This window comes from Meriones unguiculatus, chromosome X (genome assembly GCF_030254825.1).
Source record: "Meriones unguiculatus strain TT.TT164.6M chromosome X, Bangor_MerUng_6.1, whole genome shotgun sequence".
In the NCBI taxonomy this organism is placed as follows: domain Eukaryota; kingdom Metazoa; phylum Chordata; class Mammalia; order Rodentia; family Muridae; genus Meriones; species Meriones unguiculatus.
Window position 1 is genome coordinate 147,161,433 of NC_083369.1, and position 12,921 is coordinate 147,174,353.

The following is a 12,921-nucleotide window of genomic DNA, read 5'->3' on the forward strand; positions in this document are numbered from 1 at the left end:
ATGTCAAATTCAAGTCCCTACAGCACTAAGTCAACTCTGACTTAGTACTTAACTCACCTGTTGAATCCTGTGAATGCAAAATAAATAAAACAAAGCAAGAAAAGAAAAGATTCCTATAAGGAATGTGTAGTCACACAGGAGTAGGTGGAATTGTCAAGCTTGACTTAGCTAAGCACTCAGGATTAATTCATGAGTTAAAAGTCTGCACACTCAGGACCTTCGGACAGTGTTGGGTAAAGATGGGTCTTTAAATCAAGAAACTGGGGTAGAGTGAAGTCTCTGGGATAAACCTAATGATACTGGATTCTCATAAGGAGAGAAGACTGGTACACAAAACACTCACAGAGGGATGAGCTTCAGTTGGTGCTGTGGCTGAGAGAAACCCATTTTGGCTAATATTTAAGTCTATATGGAATTTACAGACACCATGTTTCGAATTTAAAAACAGTATTTGTATTTTTATCTATCTATCTATCTATCTATCTATCTATCTATCTATCTATCTATCTATCTATCTATTGTGTGTGTTTGTGTGTGTGTGTGTGTGAGAGAGAGAGAGAGAGAGAGACAGTTCAGCACATTCTGAAGACAGCAGAGGGCATCAGATCTCCTGGAACTAGAATTACAGATGATAGTGTGCTGAGAGGTGAGTGCTGAGAACCAAACCCAGGTTTTCCGCAAGAAAAGCAAATGCTCTTAACCACTGAGCCCTCTTTCCAGGCCCTGACTCTCTAATTTCTATACTATGCTAATGAATTTTAACTGTAGCTACCTCTATCGTGTTCTGACAGCATAGAATATCTAGAATAGTATGGCTATTCTGTGGTGATGTTTCAATGACACCAGGCTGAGTAATTTACCCTCCCTGGGGCTCTCTGGGTGGATAGACAATGGCAGTTTCTGAGTCCCAGGCCAGCAGGAGACCTTGTTTCAAAGACTTAGTGTAAATTAAGAAAACAGCAGATGTTCTCTGATCTCCACACACATGTACACATATATATTTCTAAAATGTGAAAAGGGATTTAATATTGAAAAAACCACCAGCTGAGTTTTATATGAAAATCATAAGTGAATAATTAGCTTACTCTGTCATCTTGCTTAAAGGCTGCAACAAAAGGCCCAGGTCTTGGACTTTTATAGGATCATCAATATTTAAGAGACTAATGTTAGCATCATGGGTCCTGGTCAGGTCACACAAAAAGGAGTTGTTATACAAAAACATGGGTTGAGTTTGGAGGAATGGTTTAGAGGTTAAGAGCACTTTTTGTTCTTGAGAGTGGAAGTTTGAATCCCAGCACCTAGTTGGACAGTAAACAACCACCTGTAATTACAGTTCCAAGGAAATAAATATAACACCCTCTTTTGGCTTCTATGGGTACTGTGCCCATTGCACATCCACACACAAGACAAAACCTATGTAGCAGAGGGCTAATATCCAGACTGTATAAAGAACTCAAGAAAGTAAACAGCAACAAATCAAGTAATGCAATTTAATAAAATGGGGTACAGAGCTAAACAGAATTCTGGATAGAGGAATATGGAATAGCAGAGAAACACTTACAGAAATGCCCAACTCCCTTAGTCATCAGGGAAATGCAAATCAAAACGACCCTGAGATTTCACCTTACACCCGTCAGAATAGCTAAAATCAAAACCTCAAGTAACAACACATGCTGGAGAGGATATGGAGAAAGGGGAACCCTCCTCCATTGCTGGTGGGAATGTAAACTCATACAATCTGGTGCTTTCTCAGACAATTAGGAATAGTACTACCTTAAAATCCAGCTATACTACTACTAGGCATATATCCAAACGATACTCAAGTATACAACAAGGACATCTGCTCAACCGTGTTTGTAGCAGCTTTATTCATAATAGTCAGAACCTGGAAACAACCCAGATGTCCCTCAACTGAGGAATAGCTACAAAAATTGTGGTACATTTACACAACGGAATACTACTCAGCAATTAAAAACAAGGAATCATGAAATTTGCAGACAAATGGTAGGAACTAGAAAAGATCATCCTGAGTGAGGTATTCCAGAAGCAGAAAGACACACATGGTATATGCTCACTTATAAGTGGATATTAGACATATATAGGATAAACATAATAAAATCTGTACACTAAAGAAGCTAAGCAAGTAGGACCCTGGGTAAGATGCTCAGTCCTCATTCAGAAAGGCAAACTGGATAGACATTGGAAGAGGGAAAAACAGGGGACAGGACAGTAGTCTGTCACAGAGGGCCTCTAAAAGAGTACTCAGCAGGGTAATGAAGTAGATGCTGAGACTCACAGTCAAACTTTGGGCAGAGTGCAGGGAATCTTATGAAAGAATGGGAAGATAGAAAGACCTTGAGGGGCCTGGAGCTCTACAAGGAGAGCAACAGAACCAAAAAATCTGGGCACAGGGGTCTTTCTGAGACTGATACTCCAACCAAGCACCATTCATGGAGATATCCTAAAACCCCTGCACAGATGTATCCCATGACACCTCAGTCTCCAAACCTAGTAAGGGGAACAGGGACTGTCTCTGACATGAATTCAGTGGCTGACTCTTTGATCTCTGCCCCCTGAAGCATGGAGAGGGGCAGCCTTACCAGTCCACAGAGGAGGACAATGCAGCTAGTCCTGATGAGATCTGATAGGCTAGGGTCAGATGGACGGGGAGGGGGACCTCCCATATCAGTGGACTGGGAGGAGAGGACGGAGGGAGGGAGGGCAGGATTGGGAGAGGACAAGGGACGGGACTACAGCTGGGATACAAAGTGAATAAATTATAATAAATAAAAAAACAATTAAAAAGCACCTATGTAGTATCTCCTCCCTCCCACCACTGAGCTACAAGCATTCTATCCACTGAGCTATAGACTACCCGAGCAAGCACTCTTCCCACTGAGTTGGTAGCTCTCTAGCACTAAGCCACAAGCTTTCTACCAGCTGAGCCCCAAGCTGTCTACCCACTGAGCCACAAGCACTCTTTCCACTGAGCCATAAGCACTCGTCCCACTGAGCTACAACCATTGTATGAGCTGCAAGCACTCTATACAGTGAGCTACAAGCTGTCTCTCAGCTGAACTATGAGCACTCAATCAACTGAGCTATACAAGCGCTCTACCTACTGAGCTACAAACACTGTGTTAGTTGAGTTCTAAGTATTCTAATACTGAACTACAAGCATTCCATCCACTGAGCTACAAGCCAGGACTGTAGTCACAGAGCTACAAACACTATTAGCTGAGCTAAAAGCACTCTAGCCACTGAGCTACTGCTCCCACACTTCCCCCACAATGCACTCAGGAGGGAATAACCTTCCAGAGTTGGGATGGTGAAGAGGAAAGAGCCAGGGACTCACAGCTTAATGAGGAAGGGATGGTTGATTTCCTTCAGGACTGCTTTCTCATTCTGCACATGCTGTTCCTGTTTCAGGCGAATGACATCTGGGATGCTCATAATCTTCAAGGCATAGTATCGCCTACCTGTCTTCTCCTTCACCAGGTTCACACGACCAAAGGTCCCAGTGCCTGAGGAAGACAATGCAGGCAATCAAGGATGAGAAAAATTAAACATACCTGAGGAATGGACACCATGTCACCCTGGGGCCTTAAAGCTGAACGTAGAGAATGAAAGTTAGTTGAGCACTGAGGACCTTATGGATATACTTTCATACACAAATGTTAATCAAGGGGCTAGGAAGATGGCTCTGCGGGTAAAAAGCTTACCTTGGGGAATGGACAGATAGACACTCACTCCAAAAAGTTTCCTGTGATGTTCACAAGTATGCTATTGCATACAACCACACATACATTTAGTAATAATAATGAATAAGACTTAAAATAATAATTGCCTGCTATGTGCAATGGAGATTTGATTTAAAATAAAGCCATGGGAAGAGATCACATACTAGACTCAGTGATTCCTGGTAGAGTACTAGCTCTTTCTATTTGCCCCGTCCCCTCCTCTTCCTCTAGTTCCTCCTGTACTTTCTGCTTCTTCTCTTCTTGAATCTCTCTGCTCCTCCTGTCTTTTCTTCCTACATCAAGCTCAAAGTCCTCTGCTCTTTCATCTCCTCACTTTCTCGTCTTCCCTTTTTTCCATCCTACTTCTTCATCTTCCTCCATACTCATCTCTACGTATGGCTCTTGGTTCCTTTTCTTTCTCAGCTTCATACCCATCTCTTCCTCCTCCTTTTACTGTCCTTTCCATTTCAATCTATATGCTAACTCATCTTTCTGTCAACCCCCATCAATCCCCCTGCTCATCTATCCACTGAACCCCTGTCCACCCATCCACACACCTACCCTCCCCATCCTGGCTTTTAAACACAGCTGCTTTCTGCTTTGTGACAATTAAATGTACAATATTCTCCTTTATGATATAGGAAAGCTATATACTCGGAAAAAGCAAACCTCATACAATTTCATTCTTCTCCCACCATTACAAACATGCAGGATGTTCTCTCTCCCACCCCCAGCAAGCTAGAGCCAGGCACTGGATCAAAAAGGACACATCCACAGCTAGACATCAGGCTGAGCAGCCCAATGACCACAAAAACCATATTCAGTACTTTAGTTGTGTAAAAGGGACAACAGTCATGCTCTATCACACCCAGCTTCAAAAACATTTTTTTTTTTACTTCTGCCATTTTAGCCTACAATGAATTAACTTGGATATAAGGGACTGGAAAGAGGAGACTTAAGAGAGTGAAGGAAGGTATTTTCTTCCTGTGAGTGAGGCTCTATATTCAATGCCCAGCACTTCAAAATAAAACAAAATGAAAATGTGAGTGAATACAAAGATTATTTGGCTTTGTTATTTAGAAAAGGGGATGTCAATCAACCAGGAGATACCTGCCACAGAACACACATGACTGGAAGAGGCAGTGTCACAACTGGCCCTGAGTGGAAGCCAGGGATGGCCTACAGTAGATCAGATGGGTAGAAAGTATGGGTGGGAGTGTTTATAGACATTTCAATGAAGAATGAGGTAATCAAGCCGAAAATGCTTAGAATAACTTCACTCTCCTCCAGACTACCCCTGAATGTGTGGTTTATGGAGGTGGGAAATCCTACTATGAATGTGGGGGTCACCATCCCTTTGCTGGGGTCCTGGACTAACTAAAAAGGAGAAAGTGTGCTGAGCCCTGTGTGTTCCCTCTCTTTGCTCCTGACTGTGTGTCAACTGCAGCACACTACTGCCTCCATGATGGATCAGCGGCAGTCTGAGCCAGAATAATCCCCTCTTCCTTTAAATTCCTGTTATCAGGCATTTTGTCACAGTAAAAGGAAAAAAAGAAGTGCCGTGATACCAGAACCCTTGCCTGTGCTTCTGGTTGGTGGATTGCACATCACTTTTGTGCTCAACGTACACCACATGAGCAGAGCCTGTGACAGCTGTACTGTGATACGAAGTCCACAGGATGGCTTCTGCCATCAGATGGCTACTGACTTGTTTCCTTCACACTTGTGTCTGCGGCTTATGGGTGCCGAGGCAGCTGGTGGTTTTGATTACACAGAGCAGAAGAGCTGTGGAGCCAAAGCACAGGAGAGAGAAACCTAACACCGTGGAAAAGCACAGTGCAGCAGAGCACCAACTGCCAGAAGCTGTCAGAACAAAGCCAACCAGAAAGTACCAGAACTCCCAGGGCAAGGTGCAATTTACTGCTCAGTGGAAGAAACTTAGCTTAATGGGGTTGTGTCATTGAAGCGGACCCTGGGAGCCCAGTCTTCTCTTCCCTTTCTGTGCTTCCTGGCTAATATGTAGCGAGGAGCTCTGTTCTACCACAAGCTCCCATGATGCTCTGCATCACCACAGGTCCAAAGCCACAGATCCATGGACAGACGTCTCTGATACCAGGAACCAACACAAATCACTCTTCTTTATAATTTATAATGTCAGGGATTTTGTCACAGCAGTAGAAAGCTGGTTAATACACATTCCATACCAATTTTCAAAGTCTGTAGAATGACCTGTGTTGTCACTGGGCCCAAACATAAGTTGTCTGTCCCTACCTTACCTCCATCCCCAAACCCTCAGTTGTAAGCCACCAACGCCCCCACAGTCACTCAAATGCAAGTTATATCTACCCTTTCCAGGATGTCCCAGCATACCTATTTGATGCAAAATTACTCCATCTTCGATGCTTAAGCCCTAGCCATTCACACAAGTCATTCCAGCACAGTCCTTTGACCTGTAAAGCTACTCCTGGGTCATAGGTCAGCAAGGTAACAAACAACGCCACCCAAATTAATTGCAAATGATTTTATAGCACTCACAGATTCTGAGGTTGCCTTCCACGGCACATGGCTGAGTGGCCTTACTAATTAAAAAGAAACAATCGCTATTTCACACAGGCTCTACAAATGATAGTCAAATGATACGCCATCCATGGATACCTGGAACCTTTCAGAAGTAATGCATGTCTGACATGGTAAGGGGGAAATATAGTTTTACATGAGTAGCAAGGCTCCTAGGACAGCTTGGAAAGATGCTACATAGAAGTGACCCAGATGTCCAGAACTGTGTTTCAAGAGCCAATGGGGCACAAGCAGGGACAGTCCCCGCAGGTTAGTGAGATGCAGGTTCTTTCCTTTTCTCCATCATACTGGAAAATGGTGATTTTTGCCCGAGGTTAATACTGCATTGATATAGAAACAGGAGGGATGAGCTGGGGGTGTAACTCAGTGCTGGAGCTCATGCTTGGTACAAATGAGTCCCTTGGGTGCATTCTCAATACTTCATACAACAACCAGAGCAGTAATAATAATAGCAGTGATAATAATACTACCAATAGTTCTCTCTTGGTCTGGGTGTGTAGCTCAGTGGAGTACTTGCTTCACATGCACAAGGCCCTGGGTTCCATTCCACCTCCCCTCCCAAATTTCCCCACATTCCATCCTTGAGCTCATAAAGAAAAATATAAACAGAAGAGTGGAATAGAAGCACAAGCCAGAATATTCCTGAAGGAGCAAAGTATCAAACGTGCCAATGTGTCATTAGCACAGATGGCCTCCTTCAAGAAAGCGCCAATCGACTAAGTCATGAGCACTATATCCACAGAGCTCCAAGCACTGGATCAAGTAAGTTACACCCTCAACCCCAGGGGGAAATCTTTTTAAAATAAAGGAAGTGTGATAGCATGGCAGTTATTTCAGATAGGAAATAAAACTAAAAGTAAAGTATTTAGTATAGTATGTGTGAAGTCCTGGGCACAATCCCCAATTTTGCACAAACTGGGTGAGGTAGGCTTTAATCCTAGTACTCCCTAAGTAGAGGCAGAAGGATTAACAGTCTTTTGAAAGCAGCCTGGAGTACACAGTGAGTTCCAGGAAAGTCTGAACTAGAGGGGAAGACTCCCCCAAAAAAGGGACTGGAGAGAGGAGACTTAAGAGGGTGAAGGAAGTTATTTTCTTCCTGTGAGTGAGGTTCTATATTCAATGCCCAGCACTTCAAAAATAAAATAAAATAAAATAAAAATGTGAGTGAATACAAAGTTTAAAGATAGATACACGAGTCCTCAAGAGAATGAAGTTTCTGTCCTCAGTGTGTGGTTACATTCAGTCTAGAGCACCCAGGCTTTAGGGGAGATTGAAACAAGAAGCATTGGCCTGCATGACTAACACTGGCTGCAACTTCCTGCTGTCCTTTTGGGTGATGTCCCCAATCTGGCTCCTCCTCTGGAGGAAAATCATCCTGAAACTCACTCTAAGACCACCACCAAAGTGACTCAGAAAAAGTGCCTCAGAGAGGGGAGAATAGCATATTACCCTTGGTTATTTAGGAATAGGATATCAGGGGTTGAACATGAGATGGACAGGTACACAACCAGGGGCTGAGGAGAAGAGAACAAACCAGGGGTTGAGGAGGAAGATAGGACACACAGCCAAGCCTGAGGAGGGTGAGATAAACACTTTATGTCCTAAGAGAGCATTCAGGAGAAAACAGTTAGGAGAAGAGAAGAAACCTGAAAGAATAAATCAAGGCAGTGAGCAATTCAAGATAGCTTTCTTGGGTGGGATTCTAGATGGTGCACATAGGTTTAGTTAAGATGGTGCAGGATGGGTGGCACTCAAGATGGTACAGATTGGGTGCTATTCAAGATGGCACACATAGGTTCAAGGCAAACTGGCAGGCACAGGTTAGATGGGATTTAAGATGGCACAGGGTGGGTGGGGTTCAAGATAACACACATACGTTTAAGGCAGAATGGTGCAGGTTGAGTGGGATTCAAGAGGGTGCAGGATGGGTGGGGGTTCAAGATGGCCCAGGTAGGTTCAGTCAGGACATCACAGAATGGGAGAGATCCTAGATAGCATGGAGTGGGTAGGCTCACCTGTTGTCCTCCTTCCCAGGGTGGGAATGGGAGTTGTAGGAGCCATCAGTCCTCCATTCCCCATCCCCTACAGGCATCACGGAGGACCCTCTCCACCCCTTCCAGCTCCTGGGAGCTCCAGGCTTCCCATGGTCATATCCCTCCAAACCACAATCCTTCCATCAGGGCAAATGCTTGATTTGATTGACAGTGAAGACCCATCTCATAAACCACAAGGAATTAGGAGGTGGTACTCAGGGAGGTGATGATGTGGTGTGGGGTACTGTGCACAGGATTCCACCTTTAGGGACTCTGCAAAGAGAATAGCCCGGTGCACCGTGGGTGAACATAGTCTCTCCTATGTACAATGAGACTGCTCTAGAAAGAAGCAGAGGCTTGTCACTGTACAAAGTGGGTAAATGTGTACTTGCATATTCATGAATGTTATGCAAATTTCACATCCTATTCCATTAGTGCTGACTAGGCTGTGTGGTAGTGAGAAGTGGGCCTTGTTGAGGTGATGATGTCATGGGGACAGGAGCATGATGCAGCTGCTCTCATTGCATCAGTAGGCATGAATGCTGGTGATTGGCAGTATTGACTGATTAGTGATTGATTTTTTTCCCCCTTTTAGGCACTCTGTGTCCCCACTCATGCACAGTCAACGTCCTTCAAGGATCCTGACTGCAAGTGTCCCCTAAATGGTTTTAGATTTGGATTAATGTCACTATGGACTACCAGATGGTGACAAAGTCTCTCAGAGCCCCAAGCCCCCCTCCCCTGCAGGAGGTTCAGCAATTACTTTCTAGTGTGTAAAGCACTAGCTTGTGGTGATCTGTCAGAGCATCTGATGGCTACTCACATGACCCTCCATCTAAGGAGGAGGTTCCCATCCAGACAGACTTTAGATCTCCTACCCATGCAGGACCAAGGATTTAGCACCAGCTTTCCATAAGGCAGCAGGCCATGGAGGCACTGAATAGTAAACTGCGACACAGGACACAAGAGATCACAGCTATGTCCAGGGAAACAAGAGTACAGGAGAAGACCCACTGGAAAGAGGGGTCCTGATCATAAATTTCGATCTGAGATCTATTATGCTCTACTAAGGTCTACTCTACTCGCTGAGTTAGAAGCACTCTGCCCACTGAGGGTCATAAGCACTCTATCCACTTAGCTATAAATACTCTACCCGCTGAAGGCAAGCACTGTACCAACTGAATCACAAGCACTCTATCCAGCGAGCTATAAATACTCTGTCCACTGAGTATATATACATGCACTGTACCCAGAGAATCACAAGCACTTTTCCCATCAAGTTGTAAGCACTATTCCAACAAAACTGTAAGCATTGTACCCACTGAATCAGATCCCTAGCCTGGAATGTTCACTACTTGAATCTCCTAATGAATGGAGAAATAAGCTTCAGGTCAGGGGCAATTGCATCAGTCCTTATTTTCGGGAGAATGCAGAGTTGGGTGTGTGCTGGGAACTGACTGGGAATGCAGAGATTGTCTGCATGAGGGTGTGAGGGTGTGTGTGGTTCTACATGGATTTATTTGGGTGGTATATACTTGTAGGCACCAGCAGTTCCAGGACAGCCTGATCTACACAAGTACCAGGACAGCCAGGGATACAAACGGAGGCCCTGTCTCAAATACCCCCCAAACTCCATATTTGTCATAGGTATGGTCTAAATTGACATGAGGACTCAGTGAAAAGAGTACTGTAACTCAGTTCCGTGTGTTTTAAAAAAAATAATAAAAGATGAATGGGGGAGAAGAGAGGCCAATGTGTTCACCCAAATACTTCTAGAGTTCAGGGGAAAAAGGCAAAGCAAGAAAAGGTGAAGAGGATGAAGGATTCAGGCCATGACAAGTCCCAGGGAGGCTCCCAAGAAGCCCCATGGGGTTTCACGCTGGTGACATATGGCCAATATGAGGGCTTAGTAGGTGAACAAGCTTGCTGCCAAATCCCAGGACTTGAGTTCAATACCTCGGACCTAAGTGGTGTAAAGCAAAATAACACACTCCTGAAAGTTGATTCTTTACTCCCACACTTGTGCTGCCCCCATCCCTGTCAGCACCACAAATAAGTGAATTTAAAAATTAGCAAAAGAGCTAGGTGTGGTGGCACAGGCATTTAATCCTAACACTTGAGAGGCAGAGGCAGGAGTTAAGAGGCCAGCCTGGTATACATAGTGAGATTCAAGACAGCCAGAGCTATGAAGAACCATTATTTTCAAAAAAGAAAGAAAATGAAGGAAACAAGGAAATAAGAAAGGAAGGGAGTAAGGGAAGGAGGGGGAGTTCCAGCACTTGGAAAGCTAAGACAGAAGTCTGCAGCTGCCTTGGACTTAGTGACTTTCAGGTCAGTCAGTGTCCCAAAAACAAGGGCGGGGGCTAGGTTCCCAGTACCTCATAACCAATCTGTCCTGGAGTAGGGTTGCAGTCCCAGGACTTAGGAAAGGATGGCAGGAAATTTGCAACTTAAGGTCATCCTGGGCTCTAAAGTGACTGAAAGGCCAGCCTGGAATACAACATCATAAATAAATAAATAAATAAATAAATAAATAAATAAACGAATGAATAAGTGAATAAATGCATCCAAGCATTTCTGTTTCCCTCAGACGTCAATCTAAAACCTGGACGTGAAAGAGTGTCAGTCCAAGCGGGAACTGGGATTGTACTCTGGTTGCAAGCCCCTTTACCCACCGAGCCATCTCACTGGCCTGGCTGAGAAAGTGTTAATTCTACCTCAGTCCTGGCCCTGAACCCCGACTTGACTTCCTCACTTCCAACACCGGGTGCCAGAGAAGGCTCTGGAATCTCTGACCCCAGCTAAGCGGAGTATGCCAGTTCCTCCTGGACCCCTGTCCATCCTTCCGAACACTTTCCTATAAGTTCACACCCACACCGGAGGCAACTGTCCTAGCGGCCGAGGTCACAGAGAAGCCTGGGTCTCCTGTGCATCAGACTTGAGAAGTAGACGCTCATGATCCTAGGCTCCTCGCAGCACCCGGGCCATTTGAGGATTCACTGGTTTCTCCAGAAACCTGCCTGGTCACAGGACACGAAGTTTGGAGCCACTAAAGAAAAACCGAGACCCGGGCTCACAGGGGATGGAAAACGTCTATCCTATCCCCTGAACCCCGCCAAGGGTCCACAGTGGGGAGGATGGATCCGAACCTGAGAAATCTGGGCCCAAGCAGGTGCGCAAGCGCTAGGAAAGCTGGGCGTGGGGCCCTAGGGTGACTGGCACCCCAGCAGGGAGCCACTGAGTCCCAAAGATGAAGTCACCCTCCTGAAAGCTCTGTGATGTGGGGCTGCCGGGTTTCTGGAAGCCGAATACTGAGTGTGTGGGAGATAAAAGCCTGAGGGTCGCAGGGGGCCCTGGCCCTGGGCTGCGTCCTCACGAACAAGTTCTCACTCACCCACGGTGGCTACAGTGTCCCAATCTTGTAGCGCAGGCCCCACTTTCTGCGGGGACGAAGTCCTGGACCGGTGGTCCGCGGCGGGCGCTGAGTCATTGGGGCTGCCGGGGTCTTCGTCTCTGTCCTCTGGATCCTTTTTGATGGCAGTGGCCCCGGCGGGCGGCTCCATGGGGTGGGGGACGCACCGTGTGACAGGGGCGCAACAGCAGCCTCGGCATCAGCAGAGGGCTCGCACGCGCTTCTGGGCGCCCACGGCCTCGAGGACAATGGAAGAGCAGGCAGCCAAGCTGAGAGCGGCGGGAGGGGCTCTTGGAAGAAGACAGGGGGCTCCACGGACGCGCGTGAGGTCCACAGGACCGGAGCCAACCCCAACGCTCTTCATCCCCGGCGGAAGCAGGCTGGGCGGGGACCGGTCTACGCCGGCTAGGGGGTGGTGTCAGGACGACGTGATGGAGGAGGCGCCTTTGGGGTGTCCAGACGCGCGATAGGGGAGGTGCCTTCACCTCGCTCCGCCCTCTTGCCCACCCTGACCAAGGAGGAGCCAGTCCGCGGCCCCACCCTGCCTGTTACTCACCTGCGAGGCCTACGGGGTGTCCCTGCAACAAAGTAAAAGCAATTCACAGGGCTGCATAGAGGACGTGGAGATTTTATCCCCCACGCCCTCACCCATGTTCCACCTCCTTGGCAGGAAGCCATAAGGAAGAGGCGCAGGAATTTCCGCCTGTCGCCCCCGTAGATGTTCCCAGTAGAGCCGGAGCAGTGGAGAGGAGGAGGCACTCAAGGGTGGAGTTCGGGTAGAGTATGGCTTCTCCTTAGTCTCCCCTGATTGATCTCACGGCCCCTAGCACCACACAAGCCTAGCCGTCCCCAAGCACCGCCCTCCTGAAAGCCAGGGCTCACAGTGGCCCCATGGCACCTACTGTTCCCGAGCCCAGGGACTCCTGGTGTAGACAGTTTCCAGAGATTTGTTATGCTATATCATACAGTCTTGTTCTCGCAGGAAGAGCCGAGAACTGGATACTTTTCAGGCCACAGCTGCCACCTGCAAGGTGTGGGCTCTGTTTCCCTGAACCTAGAATGCAAAAGGATGCAGTCCCAGGGCTGCTTAGAGTGTGTGCAGGGCACTCAATGCCCGGTTCTTAGCTAGGAGTCACAGGACCAACAGGGGTGGAGTAAA

The 12,921-nt window shown here is 46.6% G+C and overlaps 1 protein-coding gene across 2 annotated transcripts in view; it reads right to left on the reverse strand.

Moving 5' to 3' along the window:
* Prkx (protein kinase cAMP-dependent X-linked catalytic subunit) overlaps positions 1-12,176 on the reverse strand; it is a 29,276-nt gene extending 17,100 nt beyond the window's left edge. For both annotated transcript variants that reach the window (XM_021628816.2, XM_021628817.2), the window contains exons 1-2: positions 11,745-12,176; positions 3,356-3,524 (exon numbers count right to left, since the gene is read on the reverse strand). In XM_021628816.2, the coding sequence (XP_021484491.1) occupies positions 3,356-3,524; positions 11,745-11,913 (338 nt within the window). In that variant the 5' untranslated portion in view covers positions 11,914-12,176. The remainder of the gene's footprint in view (positions 1-3,355; positions 3,525-11,744) is intronic.
* Between the last annotated feature and the right edge of the window lie 745 nt (positions 12,177-12,921).